The sequence below is a fragment of the Phalacrocorax aristotelis genome, chromosome 10 (genome assembly GCF_949628215.1).
Source record: "Phalacrocorax aristotelis chromosome 10, bGulAri2.1, whole genome shotgun sequence".
Lineage (NCBI taxonomy): Eukaryota > Metazoa > Chordata > Aves > Suliformes > Phalacrocoracidae > Phalacrocorax > Phalacrocorax aristotelis.
In genome coordinates, this window is record NC_134285.1 from 19,401,788 (window position 1) to 19,420,084 (window position 18,297).

The 18,297-nt window shown below is 41.3% G+C and overlaps 1 protein-coding gene across 1 annotated transcript in view; it reads left to right on the plus strand.

Annotated features, from left to right (window-relative positions):
• The window catches only part of CHP1 (calcineurin like EF-hand protein 1), a 45,384-nt gene that overhangs the window by 17,125 nt on the left and 9,962 nt on the right, over nucleotides 1–18,297 (plus strand). The window contains exons 3-9 of the mRNA XM_075105582.1: nucleotides 1,834–1,914; nucleotides 3,196–3,323; nucleotides 4,188–4,249; nucleotides 5,279–5,401; nucleotides 6,697–11,118; nucleotides 17,360–17,396; nucleotides 18,001–18,245. Coding sequence (XP_074961683.1) covers nucleotides 1,834–1,914; nucleotides 3,196–3,323; nucleotides 4,188–4,249; nucleotides 5,279–5,401; nucleotides 6,697–6,750 — 448 coding nt within the window. The 3' untranslated portion in view covers nucleotides 6,751–11,118; nucleotides 17,360–17,396; nucleotides 18,001–18,245. The remainder of the gene's footprint in view (nucleotides 1–1,833; nucleotides 1,915–3,195; nucleotides 3,324–4,187; nucleotides 4,250–5,278; nucleotides 5,402–6,696; nucleotides 11,119–17,359; nucleotides 17,397–18,000; nucleotides 18,246–18,297) is intronic.

The following is an 18,297-nucleotide window of genomic DNA, read 5'->3' on the forward strand; positions in this document are numbered from 1 at the left end:
AGTTGCTGCTCCTACCTTGTAAATGTTAGTACTGACACCGAAGTTCTGTTGTTAACGTTTTGTTATGTAACTTAGGTTTTCCACATTACTACATCTCCTGCTGAAATTGCTAATGCATACTTTGTGCTTCAGCTGTAGCTTAACATGCAGCCGTCCTGAAGGGTCTGGTAACAAGTTAATCATGTTTTACAGATGATAACTTTGCCCATTAACAAGAATTCAGACCATGTCGGAGCAGAAATCTGCTGGGATAGCTTAAAAATATGGTCAGGTTGCTCTATTAGAAGGTCAAACAGTTTAACTATGTTCTAACAGATGTAACTAGGGCTCTTAACAGTGTTGTGGTGTGACTGGGTGCAAGGAGTGCTTTAGAATGCATTTAAAACTAGAACATCTTGTTTCTGTGCCTTTCCCAGGCTAGACTAGTAATAAAGTTAGCCAATTCCTTTTTTTCCCCCCTGTCTTTAAGATCACAGTATTATAAAAGGAGAGTGTGCTTAAATCTCAAAAATCTGTTTGTGTTCACTCTGCCAGTTTTCTGGTGTAATGATGTCATGAATCAAATCTTGTTGCTGATTCATTTAGTAAGCATAGGTTTCAAAAGTAGCAAACATCTAGTAACCAAGTTTGAGATTTTGACCTGAACTTCAAGAGCAGGACTGCATTTGACTTGAAGGGAATTGCCAGTATTTCTGGAGACTGGGCAGGAATGTCAAGATTTTTTTTTTACAGCCTTACCCTATTGCTGTTATCTTTGCAACTTAAAACCTAGATGATCATGGAGTACATGATCATTGTTCTCACTGATATGATAAATTGCTGTGCTTTGTTTGGGGGGGAAGGATGGGAAACAACCCAAAAAACACAAAACTAAACCTGTTGACTGAAGTATTCACTAAAACATGCTTGATGTAACTTCCTTGGTCACACCGAGATTATCCCACTTCCCTGTCGGTGATGTTCTAGTAGATTGAAATAAAAGAAAAAATATTAGTGCAACTCTAATGATAGAATGAACCCTATGTTCGTGTCATACTGATCTAAAATGTGTTTACATCAGTACAGCTCATGATATCTTCCAGATCAGAAAAAGCTGTAACAATGTGAGTGTAGCTATGCTTATGTTGTACTGCGTACATGTAATCATGAGCAGAAAGGAGAATGGCTGGCAAGAGCAGTGAGTATTTGCGATGTACTGGTGAAATCACATCTGGTGTACAGGCCCCGTCAAAGCCTAAATTTACTACTTTAAAATAGAGGCACTGCTTGGTTGAAGCTAAAATAATCTGAAATTTGGCATTTATAATAAGATAAAGTTGTTGCATTAAAATAAATTAAAAAATCTATTAGAATATTCAGATCACCTATGGTATGTTTGGAGGAGTGTAGTATTGACCAGAATCTGGAATGGGGCCAACTCAAATGATTCAGTACCAAAATAATTATATATATAAATATTAAAAAGTTCATTTTAATTTTGAAGGTATATTTTCCTTCAAAGCCATTTCAGAAGCCTTCCTTTCCTTAAATTGCAAACTAGTTGGCATTGTTACAGGAATGTTTGTAGCACAATGTTAGCATCTGAGAAGTGCTGTTAACATGATAAATGAACATGGCTAGCCTGTAATGTAATACAGGCTTGGTGTTGTCTTTTACTTTGTTTCGTGCCATTAGTCATAGAGAAAACATGATCTAAAGAGTTACATCTTAAAAACCACCAAGTCTTTGTGCAGAAATGGAACCCAGTGGATGTTTTACTGTGAACTCTTCTTAAGCAACTTTTTTTCCTGACTTCAACTTCATGCAGACTTCTTGTGTTCTTGCTTTACTTAGCCGTGAAGACTTCCAGCGGATTCCAGAGCTTGCCATCAATCCTCTGGGAGACAGAATTATTAATGCTTTCTTTCCAGAAGGGTGAGTTCCAATGGGCTGAACTTGTGAGCAGGCACAAAATTTGCAGTTCAGCAAAAGTTTTGATAGAAGTGAAATGCTGCTAATTACAGCACAGAATATAATTAAACACTCCAAACTTGTCATGAAATGTGTGTGGGTACATTGTTTCCTCAGCATGTTCTCATTCTGTAATGAGAAATACTTCACAACCATACAAGTGTGTCGTGTGCTTTACTCATGGACAAATTCAGGCTTCGCGTCAGGGTTTTCCTGCTCCCTTGCTATGCTGCTGAATGCTTCTAAAGACAGTCAAGGGCATGTATGGACTCAATCCTTAAAGCAAACTTGTAGCAGTACTATTTTTTGCGAAGTAGTATTGCAACCAATTAATTCAGTTTTGTTTTTCACCTTTTAGTCTCTAAGTGTACCTTTTTTATTAGATAAGCTTTTCTGTTTTAGTTTTTGTCCACAATTAGGACATAGCTTATGGCACTTCTAACATAAATCCAAGGAGGTAATAAAATTCACAGTACTGTCTCTCTTCATTACACTTCTCTAGATTGTTCCATGGAATCTGCTACTCTTCTTGAACACATTTGTCATTACTGATTGATTGAAGATCTAATTGTCTAATAAAGTCATAATACCAGCTAATACCAGGCAGGGTTTCCTGAACAGAAAGCAGAAGTCCTGGAAAGTGCTTACAAAACTGTTTCCCCCAGAAACTAGAGTCTAGAGAAGAGCTATCTGTCAGGGAGCAGTGAGTAATGGCTGCCCCACAAGCTGGAGGGAAGTGTGACAGCAAAGCTGGCAGGGGCAATGTACTTGCTGGCAAGGGGCATAGCACCTGAACAAGAAAAGCAGAGCAGGTAGAGTGACTTGTCACATCAGCCAACAGACCAGTGGTTGCCATACAACTTGTCAGTGGTGAAGCAAGCCTCAGGTCAATCCAGGGAATCACGGGCCGGATCAGCAAGATACATCGCTGGACTCAGGCATAGCTGTGTGATAGTTCAGGAAAGGGCCAAGGGTGAGGGCTCAAGCTTAAATAGAACCTTTTAGGCAAGGGAGCTGGGAGCCCTCAATAAGAATTCTTATAGCTTTTTTTTTTTTACACTTCAACAGCACAATCCCAGGTTGCAACTGTGTCAGAGCTGGGTTTGAGCACAGGCAGCCAAACCATGGGGAGGTGGGAGTGGAAGAGTCTGTATGGTGTTAATGCTTTAGACAGTCATGCACTTTACTGAAATAAAGAACTTGTATAAGCTATGCTAAAACTGACCTTCTGAAATGCTTACACAGAGAAGACCAGGTAAATTTCCGAGGATTCATGAGGACGCTAGCCCACTTCCGACCCATAGAAGATAATGAAAAGAGCAAAGATCAGAATGGGCCAGAACCACTGAACAGCCGAAGTAACAAGCTCCACTGTAAGAAATGTGAACCTTCCTATAGAAGCAATTATTTCTTTCTTGTTTTTCTTGGGAGTGACGGGGCTTGGGGTCTTCTGTGCAGCTGTTCCCCGTGGAATGATATTGACTAACACCCGATTATTCCTTTTTTTTTGTTAAATTAACTTGCAAGGTTATCTGTTCAGAATATCAACAGTTGACCCATTCTTGTATTTGAATTGGTGGAATTGGTTGTCTTGAGTAATGTATATGCTTTTCCAAATATAACAGAAGTGTTTCAAAATGGTTGGCATCCAAAGTTATTTCAGATTTAGAAGCCACATGCCATATGTGAATGGGCTTTTCTGCTTCTTTATCCAGTCTTCCTTATAATATAATGCTTTTTCCTCACCTTCAGCTGAGTACTTTCTCACTTGGATGTCTGCCTACAGTATGAGCAGAATGTTCTTGCTCGCTAATCAAAGTTGGCAACAGTCCTCAGAGCACTTAAAATTTCTGTCATATCTCATCCAGAATATAGTCAAAGAGAATGAATAGTAATCTAAAAATGGTTGGCTCAGAAGTAAAAGGATTGAATGTATCTTAGTGGTAATCATACTTCCATGACTCAGGGCTCTGAAGAAATACTTCTGCAAGCAGTGTGTTCTGAAAGTATTCATACTGAGTACCTGAGTAAGATTTTTCACTACTTGGCAATAATGCTATTCCTGTATGCAGTAATAACACTTTATGGAAATGAACATGAATTTTACGGTGAATTAAAATTCTAAATGAATTCTCTTGAATTAATTTATGAATACCTACTTTTTTTAGATAAATGTATTATTATGAAGAAAAATACTGTCACTTGAATTAAGCTGCTTGTTCTTTTCTTCCCTTTAGTTGCTTTTCGGTTATATGACCTAGATAAAGATGGCAGGATTTCCAGGGACGAGCTTCTTCAGGTAAATAGCACAGCGCTGCTTTGACTCCATACCTCCTCTGTGACTTCACACCCATTTAGAATAAAGAGGGGAGTTACAACAGTCTTAAAAGAACTCCTGAAGGAATTTGGCTAATCACTTATCTGTGGTTTAAAGCTTTAGATATGGTAAGAGATTTGGTAGCCCAGGCTGTTCTGTCAGACTGGGTGTGCTAGATTTGCATTTAAACTAGAGCATTAGGCTAAGCAGATCCTATTGGAAATGATACCTAAATATCCAACAAATACATTAAGCCCCTCAAGAGCTACCTTCTGTAACTTTCAAAGATGCTTCTAACAGGGCTGCGCAGGGACAATCCTCGAGGTGGATTATGTTGTTTGCCTGACCCTCTGTGTATCCTCTCAATAGAATAAAACTTCTTGAAATTGCAGCAAAGGTAATCAAAGTTCATCAGTGCTGCATATATATGAAACTTGGCTTGAGCTAGGAGTAATAACATACTACTAATCCTGGGAAGTAGACATGGCAATTTGTGGTTCCTGATGTAGGACAAAGATTTGCTTTTGACTGAAACTGCCCTCTTCTATCTGCACAGAAATGCTTTACTAACTGTAGAGGGTAATGGCAGTTATAATTCGACTATATACTTACAAGATTCCTGTAGGCAACTGTCTCAAACAGCAGATATTCAATCAAATGTTGGTATGTTTTGTGGGAAAAAATAGACAAAAGCATTGGAACAAAACATACTCATTCCAAGTTCCAAAACCTTTCTTGTACTTCTACCTCTTTCTGCTGCCTAGTATAAAAGCAGGATTTTTTGTCAAAGATGGCTACAAAAAGAAGCTGCCTTCCCTGAAAGCCTTGATATACAAAGGACAAATAGAAGTCTCTCTAGAAATAACTTCCATGGAAATCCTCCAGGGTTGTTCTTGTACAGTGTTATTTTGACAGTATAGACAAGAAAAACAGCACTAAGAATACTTCTGTTCTTATGTCAATGTTTTTTTCTTATTTAAAAAAAAACATGGGGACTTGTGTATGTTACAGGTATTACGGATGATGGTTGGTGTAAACATTTCAGATGAGCAGCTGGGCAGCATTGCTGACAGAACAATCCAGGAAGCTGATCAAGATGGGGATAGTGCTATCTCCTTTGCAGAGTTTGTAAAGGTTGGTAAACTGCATTTTTAATGATTAAATGAAACTGCTCAGTAATGAGCAAGTCATTCAGACTTAAATGCAAATGGAAATGGGAAGTTGTTCAAATAGTCCTTCCTGCATTTGGGCAAAGCAAGCCTTCTGCTAGCTCTCTTTCTTCCCTTCTTTATCAGGACATATTTTATACTGTCGGGGTACTAATAATTAGTCCATATGTTTCTTTGCACTCTTACGTAAGCTACAGCACTGAATACACCACAGAATTTTCACTTTTTTCTTTTGCAACCAGTTCCTTCTACACAAGTAGCCCGACTAGCACAGTAACAACAGAGTAATTCTTCTGCTATAATTGTGCTGATCAGTTTTTACTTGTAGATTTCCTCCATTAGCAACACAATATCAGTATTTAAGCTCCTAGCTCTGGCTGTAGTTTTTTGAATTACATCTTTTCTTTGTCAGAAATAGGTAATAGTAAGGAGCCATTATATAATCAGTGAAGAAAGTTGTCCTATGACAGCACAATTTCAACTACCTGATGGGATGGTATTGACAAGAGGAACCAGGCTCATCTTGGACAAAGACAGGACAAGAGTCAGCAGAAAAAAGTTATAACATGGAAAATTCTCCTTAGCTCTCTGTAGCTCTCCTTAGCTATAAGGAAAGCTTTTTACAAAGAGAATGGTGCTGAAGATGTAGAACCTCCTTCCCTGGAGATATTTAAAACTTAACTGGAAAAGACCCTGATTTAGCTCGTCCTGCTTTAGGCAGGAGTTGAGGAGATGGACTAAAAGAGGTCTCTTCAAACTTAAGTTACTCTGATCTTGGAATACTGAAGTCTACTGCCTGAAACAGCCTGGAGCAGATCTTTGTACCTCAGTGTTAATAGCAATTCAGTGAATGAATTTGCTGCTCCAGTTTTAGTTATCTGCGTCAGTGATGCTGTAGTTTAGATTTTAGCTCTTTAGTCACTACTTGTGTCCTTCTACTCCATTCTCCATTCGGTTTCCTGGCCATGCGCTGCCACTTAGTCTAGTTTTGGGAATCCCAGCCTTTCTAGGCTGTTGGCAGACTGAAACTGCATTAGCTACATTTTGGTTGACAGCCTTCTTCCAGCTTTAATGGCTGAAGTTTCCTTCTTTGGAAGGACCTTAGTCCAGAGTGAAAAGTAGCAGTCTCTAGATGAGACTGGCATGCCATGCTGAAGACATCCCATGTTCCTGCCTACTTTGTCTATGCTGGAGTAAGAAACCTTGCATGAAAGAAGTATGTACAGTAACTTAAGTAGCTGTTTCTGAATTTTATTGCAGGTTTTGGAGAAGGTGGATGTAGAGCAGAAGATGAGCATTCGATTTCTTCACTGATGGATGGAGAATCTATTCCTTTCTACCCCTACTATATAGCAAATAGAACTTCATTTTCTCCTTAGCACCTTCCCCCAGAGCTACTGGTGCATATACAGTACAGCTCCAACCCCTCCCTGATTTGCTCTACCAATGTGAACATTCCTTGTGCATCAGGAACAAAGGGAAATAGCTGCTGTGTAACATGGAAAGGAGCATTTTTAAAAAATCTTTTCCTTCCTCTTTTTTTTACCCTTTCTCCCTTGTCTCCTTCTGCACTACTATTTCAGCAAAAATGTCTCTCCTTATGTACTGCTGTTTAATCTACAAACTAATTCTTCTGAGCTCTGAATCTGAGAAAGGAAAAACGGGAATGTGCCACAGAAGCAGCCTCTGAAACACTTTGGAGAGAAGCATCTACTCAAAAACTAGGTGCAATGATAATGATTCACTTTTGCTTGCAGTAGCAACACCACAATACAGCTGCCTTTTGGTTTTTTTCCCACTTGGCTCTTTACATGCAGATTTGTTTCTTCCCTGCTTCCAAATCTGCCTTTTACTTGAGGACATCTCAATTTCTATGGCTTCACTGAACCACTAGCACTGAATGCATGATGATAGCCTAGAATAATTTAAAGTACAGTGAATAGATTTTATTTTTGTGGGATGAATTCACAGGGACAATAGGAGAATCTGTGGTGGAGACAGGCTGTGGTATCCTCAAAAGGAATAGGAGTTCTGCACTGTCACTTCAATTGTTCTAGTAGTGGACGCAGAAACTTCTTTCCTTTGAGTAGCTTGCAGGCTTGACAGCCAGTGGCCCATGAAGTGTGCCCTCTCCAGGTTGCTTTGCTCTAGGATCCCTCCACTCATCAAGGTGATTTTGCCTCTGAACATGTAAACTTGTTTACCAGTGTACATAATGCGAGAGGAGCAGCCGTGCCAAAACCTGGATTTGTAGTTCTGTCACTGCCCCTTGGTAATACTGTCACAAAACATAGTACTGATTTTTTTTCTCTTTTGAATCATAGTGGCCTGGATAATCAGTAATTATTTACATTTTCCAGTATGGAAGTCCTGGTCTGTTATATTTGTGTTGAGGGTGGGAGCTATATTTATGAAAGCTCTGGCATAAGGATATCATTTGGGGAAGTAGATATTATTCCAAATATTTCAGAATATATTTCTACACAAATATCTTTGCAAATATAAGATGATTAGTACCACTAATGTAACACTGAAAGTCAAGAGATCAAAATTATTGAAGGTTCAATGGTAACATAATTTTCTGTGGCTAGATTGGCAAATGATCTCATCTAGTTCCACTGGAGTCTGGGAGGGCCTTCCAATAAAAGAAACAAAAAAAACCCCTTCTTTATTGAAGAATCAGTGTTATAACTGCTTCTGTCATGTGTTAACATTTCTATAATAATTTACCAGTCTTAGACTACCCTCAAATGTGCATTTTTTTTTCCTCTCAGTTCCTTTAATCATCACTTGTGTTAAAGGATAACATGCAAATCTCTGAAGTTTTTTTGATTTGCTTTAAATTAAGAAATTGCGAAGTGGAATGTTGCACTTTACTGTTTTGCGAAGTGCAGCCCAATTCCAGAAAGAAATGTAAATTTAAACCCTCTACTCTGTATGAGAAAGAAACATTACAGTTTTATGACCATGTCATGTAAAATAGGAATGCAACAATGTTAACAGACTGAAAAGTGAAAAAGTGTTTGTAGGCTTTATGATCTGCTTTAAAAGTAGGTGTTGCTTTCTTCCGGCTATATAGTTGTAATCTACAGTTGTGCCTTATTGTCCCAGTGAGACTGGTTATTGTATTTATCAATCCATAAATAAACCCTCCACTGTAGTTAAAAAAAAAAAACAAACAATCCCAAACTATTCTGTATGGTAATTGACTATCCTTTAATGACTGGAAAAGTTAAATACCAGTAGAATGGTGCCAGTAGGCCTTACAGATTGATTTTTTTTTATATATATTCTGAGAACAAGCTTAGTTTATTAATAATCCTTCATTCTGCTAGTAGAGTGGAGAAAACTAGTGTAAAACATGAACTCCAGAAGAGGCTGTGCACTCATAACACTGCACTAGGGATTCTATAACAATGTGAGCTTTATACCTCTCTGTGGTTCCAAACCAGGCTTTCTTTTTTCCCCCATCCCCATAGTGCTCTTCTAATTAAAGGGCATATAATGCTAATGCTAGTTTGGGACATGTGTCCTTATAAGCTCCCACTTACAAAATGAGGTATTTATGCTAACGTGATTTAAGGTGAACACAAATACTCAAATAAGCGTACAAAAAACCCAAACCAACAACTCATAACCAAAACAAGACATGGCTAATCCTCCTGCAGTAAACACCACCACTGCCTGCCCCCCCCCCCCCCCCCCCCCCCCCCCCAATTATCAGGAGCTAAGTTTGCTGTTAACTGTATAAATCACATGGAAACCACTGAGTATCTTATTCAGTGTTCTGAAATCTACATATTTAACATTGAACTTGAAAGGAGCTGAGATTTTAAATTTATATTAAATTTAAAACTAAACTGTACAGATGTAAGCAGATCTCAACAAAAGTATTGTTTTTGGCATACCTGATTGCTTGTAGAAATTCAGTCTTGAGAACAAAGGCCATCTGTGAAGGTTGAAGTCTGGAAAAGGGATAAGATTATCAGCTCAAAGGCAGGACTACCTGATATTTAATATTTGTCTTTTGAAAAACCAGTATATGTGATAGGTAATTAAGTACAGATGAGCCATATTCCCCTCTACTGGCAAATAGGAAGTAAAGTCTATTTTGAAAGCTGCATGCTTGAGTTTGTTATATTGAGAATCTCTGGATGGTTGGCTGTGTGCGGCCAATTAGTTTTCATTAACTGTTAGAGTATTTTGAAGACTATGGAAAGCAAGACTAGGTTTGATAGCTAATCAATACTGAAAGGTGGGAAAGGAGTTGACTTAAATAGCTGTAGGCCCACTAGCTTGGCATCAAGTCTAGGCAAAACCAAAAGCATCTGAATATAGGATTTGACTCAGGAGGAGCAGAAGTAAAAGTAATGTTAGTTTCCATAACTTTACAATGGAAAATTACTTCATAGAATCATTAAGGTTGGAAAAGACCTCTAGGATCATCAAGTTCAACTGCCAACCCAACACGCCCAGGCCTCCTAAACCATGTCCCCAAGTGCCATGTCTATGCATTTGGTTGAACACCTCCAGGGTTGGTGACTCCACCACCTCTCTGGGCAGCCTGTTCCAATGCCTGACCACTCTTTCAGGGAAGACATTTTGCCTAATACCCAATCTAACCACCCTGAAGCAGCTTGAGGCCATTTCCTCATGTCCTATAGCTAGTGACCTGGGAGAAGAGACCAACACCCACCCACTCAAAAGGTCTGCTTTCTGTTCTTTGAAAGTACAACTGTGGTTGTAAATAGTGCATTGATACAATATTTGAGTTGGCAGAAGTGTTTCCTTCAAGCTGGCAATCTGGCATTAAAACATGATATAGTAGAAAAGTGTGTGTTAAATGGATTAAGATTTCAACTGGAATGGCTTATAGTAGTCTGTGATGAATGGGGATGTTTCTGGAGTGTCTTCTGAATGGCGAAGTACTCCTCTTCACATTCTTCCATACACGCACCGTCAGCTTAAAGTGTAAAATTACCATTCCTAAAAAAAAAAAGTTATATTTTGCTGATGACGCAAAAACTGGCAGAATGAATAAAGGCGGTTATTCAGAACAATCAAGATCGCTTGCTGGCGGTGGCCCACGCAGGCGGCTGTGCCGGTTCTGCCGGGATTTCACAGACAGACGCAGGCACACAGGTTGCAGTGCGGCGAAATCGAGGTCGGGGGTGCAGCCCCAGCACCCCGAGCGCTCAGCAGTGGTCACTGCCAGTCCCGCCCGGGTGTCTCCAGAGGAACCCCCAGCCGAGGGGGATGGCACGGACAGACACATGAACCCCGCCCCGGCTGCCGGCCTGCAGCGCGCTGCGAGCGGCCCCTTTAAATCCTTGCGGAGGTCACCGGAGGATTCGCCCCAGGCCGGCCCTGCTCACGCGGCTCGAGCCAATCCTTTTCCAGGCTTGTGCCCACCCCCCGCTACCAATCAGAAAGGAAAGGCTTGGAGGCGGGAGACCAGCCCTCGCGATGGAAGGCGCCAGTGGCCAATCGCTGCCGAAATTGCAGGGCTGATGCATGTGATCAGTGTCCAATAGGCTTGCGGCCTAGTGGGCGGGCCCGGCGTCGCCGGGCGCCGCGAGACCCCCGCCGTGTGGCCGGGGTGAGGAGGGAAAGATGGCGGAGTGAGAGGAGGAGGCGGGAGTCTGGGGCCGGCTATGGCCCCGCGGCCTCGGCCGCGTTGAGGTGAGTGCGGCGGGGAACAACGGGCCGCGCCCAGCCCAGTGCCCGCTGCCCCCGCTCCCTGATTGGGCTCGGCCCGGGTGCCCGCGCACCCGCCCCCCTGTCCTGCTCCGTGATTGGGCTGGGCCCGGGTATCGTCGCTCCCGCCGCTTCCTGAGGTGAACTCTGCCCGCCGCGGGTCCAGCCGGTTAGGGCAGACGGGTGGCTCCTCCGCCCGCCTCACCCACCGGCGCGGCCTCCACTCTGCCGAGGTGGCCCCGAACCGGGCGGGGTGTCCGTGTGGCGGCGGCCGGCGTCCCCCGGGGAGACATCCCCGGGAGAAGGGGTGGGAGCCGGACGGGTTCCTCCTGCCTGCTGCCCCGAAAAGTCCGAGTAACTTCGGAGGTGGGTGCGAGGGCGGGCCGCAGGCGGCTGCGAGGGGAGAGCCTGTTCCCGGCGAGGCCGTGCTCTACAGCCGAGTTAGGGACGGCCGGGAGGGCGCCGTCGCTGAGCAGCTGCAGCTGACAGCGTGCGGGGAGAAGAGAAACCAAAACGTGTCATCCGGAATTACGCTCTTCGTCTGCGGCTACAAAAATAGCACTGGTTATAGTTACTCTTCGCTTGCCATTGTTGTTCATGGAATCTGTGCGCTAGATGGGTTTTGCTAATCTGCTGAACAGTGATCTAGGCAGGGCAAGGGAGCTGGTGAAGGGTCTGGAGAACAAGTCTGATGAGGAGCAGCTGAGGGAGCTGGGGGGGTTTAGCCTGGAGAAGAGGAGGCTGAGGGGAGCCCTTATCGCTCTCTGCAGCTGCCTGAAAGGAGGCTGTAGCGAGGTGGGTGTTGGTCTCTCCTCCCAGGTCACTAGCGATAGAATGAGAGGAAACAGCTTCAAGCTGCTTTAGGGCGGTTAGATTGGATATTAGGCAAAATGTCTTTCCTGAAAGAGTGGTCAGGCATTGGAACAGGCTTCCCAGAGAGGTGATGGAATCACCAACCCTGGAGGTGTTCAACCAAATGCGTAGACATGGCACTTGGGGACATGGTTTAGGAGGCCTGGGCGTGTTGGGTTGGCAGTTGAACTTGATGATCCTAGAGGTCTTTTCCAACCTTAATGATTCTATGATATCCTTTTCTAATGTCTTTTTTTCTCGTACTGACACAGGATCACACAAAAGGGATGGTTTCTAAGTCATTTGACAAAAACAGAATGTACCCGTAATCTACAGTGAGAAATAAGTTTTGTGGAAAGATCACATTGATAGTGGAATTGATTGTAGCCTTATGAAGTCATGCAATTGTTGATAATAAGGTGAAAAGGACTTTACACTTGATGAAACACGTGAAACCATGACTAAAAACACTATGTATCCTTTTCATGTTAGTAATATGCAGGTATGCTCTAAACTTCATACTATAGAATGGTACTTTGTTTAAATTACACACACACAAAAAAAGGAAGGGGAACTTCTTACTGAAAGCAAAAGGATTATGGTCACTAGCATGACAGTCCTTATGTTCTATATTTGATAACAATTCTTTAAGTCTCGAGTTTGACATAGAATTCTAAGTGACTGCGTTTTGAACGTGCATGTGTGGCAAAAGTAAAACATTGAAGTGGTTAAAGGAGAGGCACAACTTTAGCTCATGTGGAGACACAGCGTGTTATCTTACATGATCTAATAATGAAGTAGTTGTTTGTAACTGGTGAAATAACTCAAAAGAAATAATGGTAAGCGTGCTTGTCACAACTAGTTCTGAAGCAGTAGCTGCTTATGAGAAAAATTTCCTAAGGAACATGTTACTAATTTAACATGCTATGTTATTCATGTAGCAGCAGTAATAGCAGCTTATGACCAACATAACATTAAGGCACAGTATGCTGCTACTGATGAATATTCCTACTTATAAATATCTGTGTATGAATTGTTAAAATATGTCAGGGGATTTGCCTTTGGCATATTACATATAAGGATAATTCTGCTTTATGTTATAATTAAAAGAATAATAAGCAATCAACATCCTTTCACGTAAAGTCGTACGCTATGTTTGCAGTAAGTGCATTTGTTTGGATTAATATTTATTCTTAATTGCTTTGAATGTGCAAGAACTGTGAGAAGTAGTATCTTAAAAAAAAAAAAAGACAAAATTTTCCATTACACTGGAATATATCAAATCAACTATATACACTGCTTTACAATCTTGCCCACAGTGCTGAGAGTCTGCAGTGTAAAGATTTGCATGACCAGGCTATGCATCTTATGATTGTGACCTGTTATTCAGGGGTGTCAAAAATTGTGGGCCATCTAAGGCTAAAGATTCTGACTGAGTGTGTGAAAGTCCAGAGCATCTCTTGGAACACCTCTCATGTTCATTCTTGAAAACCAGAGCAGTGATTGAAACCAGTCCTGACATGCCAGAGGTTATTTGAATGCAAGATGTGAGGGCCCCCACAGTCTTTAGAGGATTAAAAAAACAAATAAAAGAGGATTTCTCTAAAATGGGATGTGGAGGAAGGGGTGATTCTTTGCCTAAACAGTATTCAAGGAGCACATTACTACAGTTTGTTTATTGTGGAATACAAAGCTCAGCTGTCTTTCCTGTTTTCTCTGCTGCTGTAGGAAGTACTGTTACACTGTTGTACCAACAGTATGGCAAATATCCATTGAAAACCTCATTGGAGGGGAAAGTAATTTTATTTAAAATGTCAAGTGAAACAAACAGTTGCTCAGGCTTGCAATCTCCAAAGCAGCAGAATGTGTGCAGTGCCCGAGATATTTGTCCAGCAGTCAAGTGCCACAGCAGGGGTGTTTAAGTGGTGTGTCCAGCAGTGTGTTTTGCTTGTATCCAGATACCAAGTCCAGGATCCCTTCTAGAGGACAAGGGTCATCAGCTGGCAGGTTCTTATGTCTTCTGGCCTCTTCCTAGGCCAGCAGCTGTTCTAGGTTTCGGATATGCCTCTGTGTAGCCTTGTGGAGGTGACAGTGGTCTCTGCCTCTACCTTGTCCTGCTCTGTGAATTATCACTTTCGCTTGTCGCCAGATCTGGGTGTCTTCTGAAATTGCAGGGGGATGTGCTGGGGTCCTGATGACCTGCTGGCCTGGGTGCCATTAACACAAGCCCTTCCGAGAGCCCTGTTCCTGCTCAGTGTTCCTTTTGTGCCTCTGCGCTCAGGCACTCCCTTTCTTTCTCCAATCGCACCACTCTTAGCCTTTGTTATTAGAGTTCTCTGCATTGCCTCATAGATTAGATTTAGATGCCTTTTTAAAAAGTTACCGAGACAGTGAAAGGACCACAAAGGCAGCTAATTTTTTTTGCAGGACTGTAAGCCTCTTCTGTTGAATTTTGTGTTTATGCTTTAAGCTTTTGTCATTATCGGCTTTCCAGGTTAAATCTGACACTTCTTAAGCCATCGGAAAGAACTCGGTGGACTTGCGATCTGTAGTGCTAATTTTGCTTTCTGTATCTTCATGCACCTCCACCACATTTAACTTTCAAGTTCTTGTGTCTTTGTATTTCTACATAAACCTCTTTCTAGCTCTTCCCTTCCTCGCCTACTTCTCAGGCTCTAGGGAAAAGGAGAGGCATCATCTTCTATGTCCCTGTTAATTCTGCTCATCTCCTGGAGCACGTATGCGTGCGTGTGTATGAGAGGAAGGGAGAGGAGAGGAGGGAGAGGTAGTGTTTTAGAAAACCAGAGCTGATGGATCTGAATTTTTCTTGACCAAGCTAATTAAAATTAAGGGTACCATAAAACAGTGTGAGAGGTGGCATGAAACTTGGTAGCATAGTTGTATGCTATTCATTTTAGTATAGCTTCCCATTCCAGTGTGCTGATTATGTTAGAACACTGACTTTTTTTTTTCCCCATTGGTAATAGGGCATGTTGACCTATATGAGAGGACAAATAATACAATTTTGCTGGTAACTTTATTTATGAGATGTTTCTTCATCCCTTTTTGGCTTTGAAATTCCTGAAGTTGCCTGTACCCAAGAAATTGTCTATCTGAATGTGAGATTTAAAGGCCACGGAAATTAACCTTAGGTACAGTAGAGCAAAAAAAAAAAAAAAAATATTAATGGGCAATAGGTCAAAACTTATCTGAAAATATTATTTTTATTTTTTAACAAAAAAGGATTAATATACATAATGTTGAGTTTTCACAAATATTTCTTGTTCCAGATCAATTGATTATACAGTAAGCAAGGTATGGAACAAGAAAAATAGTCTTCTTATTTTTTCCTAACTTCCACTAGATCTTAACTGTAGAGTTGATACTTCACCATCAGTTTCAGTGCCTGCTACCTTTCAATAGCCTTGGTTTATATCCAGTTACATTTTCAAGTTCTGTTGGTACTAGTGTGAATGCTGCTCCCACATAATTGATGAAAGTCAGATAGAAAGTATATCAAGCAGAGCAGTTATAAACTGGGGGTATCCAGAGTTGGTGAACTTGTTAAAATTAAAAAAAATATTAAATAAATCCAGTTAGAGCAAACTGAATTTGAATATTGGATGAAACATTCCTTTGTATGAGTTGATTTAAGTGTCACCTGCTGCTTTTTTGTAAAAAGCCTTACTTTAGTGTTTAGTTTATCTGTAGTTTTAGCATAAGTGAAAGAAAACCCAGCTTTTCAAAGACTGGCATTGGGAATTGTTTCCATTATGGTAAGTAAGTTTGGGAGAGTTTTTGATAACTGTTGTCATTTAGCTGGCGACTCAGCCCCACACAGCTGCTCGCTCACTCCCCCGCTGGTGGGATCAGGGAGAGAATCAGAAGGGCAAAGCTTGTGGGTTGAGATAAGAACAGTTTAATAATTAAAATAAAACAACAACAAAAATGCAACGGGAAGGAAAACAATGAGAGGCGCGAAACCCGGGGCAGTGAGGGGGGAAGGGGAATGAACCACCAAAACAAACCGCACTGAGGCAGCCGCTCACCACCCGCCAACCCAACACTGCCAGTCCCCGAGCCACAAGTGCCCCCACACACACCAACTGTGCCCATTAATATACTGGTCGTGGTGTCACATGGTATGGAATGAACGTCCCATTGGCCAGTCGGGGTCAGCTGCCCCGGCCATGGCCCCGCCCCTCGCAGCCTCCTGCCCATGTGGCAGAGCACGGGAAGCTGGAAAGGTCCCTGACCACCACAGGCACTACAGTGAAGAGAATTAACCCCTTCTCAGCCAAAACCAGCACATTGTTCCTTATCAAATTCATTGTTTTGTGAATCATTTGCTGTTGGTTCATCAGTCTCTTGAAGTCACATAGTGCTTGCCTGGCAGGTTCTTGAGGGAGGACTTGAACAGGAAGGGTCAGAACTGACAATGTGAGAATGGAATAACTACCCTGAAATCCAGGGCTAAGGATCATCTGCTGACTGCAGTTTTTTGGAAGGTGCAGGACCCTGGTACTTGCAGAAACGCTGTGTTGTGTGGGAGGGTGGAAGCTAGTAATGCTTTGGTGAGGATACTGGGAGTTTTTAATAATGTAAGCTCTGTGTGATGGGATAGTTCTACTTATAGCAATGCAGAATTCTGCCAGTTAGGTTGTTAGCTCAGCATCCTTGAGCGGGGTCATTGTACTTCCATGCTACTGTGGTGTCTTATTAACCTGAAAGAGTTTCTGGCCTTGCTGGAGGCTGAAATTTTGTCCATCTCAGTTCCTATGAAACTGGAAGTTGTGTCTGTTGATGATAGCTTACCATAACAAGGTAATTTATCTTCAAAATATGCACAATTAAAAAGTAGTTTCAGTAGTGGTGTACACTCAATGGTCTAGGTATAGCTGGTTGAGCATGGGCTGTAGGCTGTTCTCAATGAAGTAGAAACAAAGAAATTCCAGGGGAAAAAGGGAATGCAGTACTATGTAAATTACATTCTGTGTATGGTATATTCACGGAATAGATGGCACACATGATTTTACTACAGGAAACGGAATGGTTTCTGAACAAAAGCCTTTCAGGCATGCTTTGGGTATCTGCTTCTCTTTCCCAGCCTCTTCTTAGCTTAATTTGCCTGTCCTGGGTCTTCCATACTTGGGCCTAATTCACTTGATGATCCTTTCTCTTAAACTAAAGGAAGGAGGTGGCTATAATAATTTGAAAAGTAACATCAGCATGTTTTATATAGAATGTCTAAAAATGTTAACTAGTTCCTGGAAGGTACAGCTGATCTTTTGTGTCTTGTGCAGATAATTATGTATGAACTGAATATCTTCCTAGATACAAATATAATTTCATTTGTTCATCTCTCTCCCCCTAGGCTCACTGAAGGGAATGTGGATTGATCAAAAATAATGGTGAGTAAGGCCATAAGGTTATTTAGGTACTAAATCTCAGGTACTAAACTTGTCAGGTTTGTTGGTTGATTTAGGGTTTTTTTTAATTTATTTTTTTCCTTTTATTTTTCTTTTTTTTTTTCCTGTCCAAAGAAATTGGTAATTGAGATTTTAATTTTTTGTAGGATACTTTCAGACAACTGGAATATTGCCATAGTTGTCAGCTTTCAGTTTGGGCTCCGCTTGAAAGAACCTTTAATTTAACTATATATTCTAACATGAATAATTGCTTTTAAAGTTACAATATTCCTGTCCCATGATGTCATTTTGCTCTGCTAAGAGATGCTAATTGTGTAATTGTATTAACTTGGAGTAGTCGTCTTAAAAATTGTATTTGTTAAACAGTAGGATTGGAGGAAAAAATAACGTAACCAAATGTTAATTATCAAATAGAAAAAAGTACATTCAAAATTTCTAAGGCTGCCAATCACTTCTGGAGCTTTGATTATTTTTTTTCTTCTCTCCAGTGAATGAAATAAAAGATATTCTGGCAGTTAAGGTGTCTAACAGACTGCTATATTCTGTTATCAGCTCTGCCACAAACCTTGCGCATGTTTTGTTGCAGCTCTCCAGGTCTGTTTTTTCCCATCTTCATACCAAGAATAAGACTTTGTCAACAGTGTAAGCCTGGACGGTCAAGCTCATCATCAGCTGAAATATTTGAGTGCCTCAGAGAGAAAGTGATGGTGACGTGTGCTGCATTTCCATTTTCACGATCTACTCGCTGCATCTAACATAGGAGTTGAAAATTGTCACTGGAAGATTATTTCTGAACTTGATCAACTAAAGGGTTAAGTTAATTGGAATAAGGTGAGAAATACAGGCAGAGAAGAGAGAGGAAGGGGTTAGAAAATATGTGTAT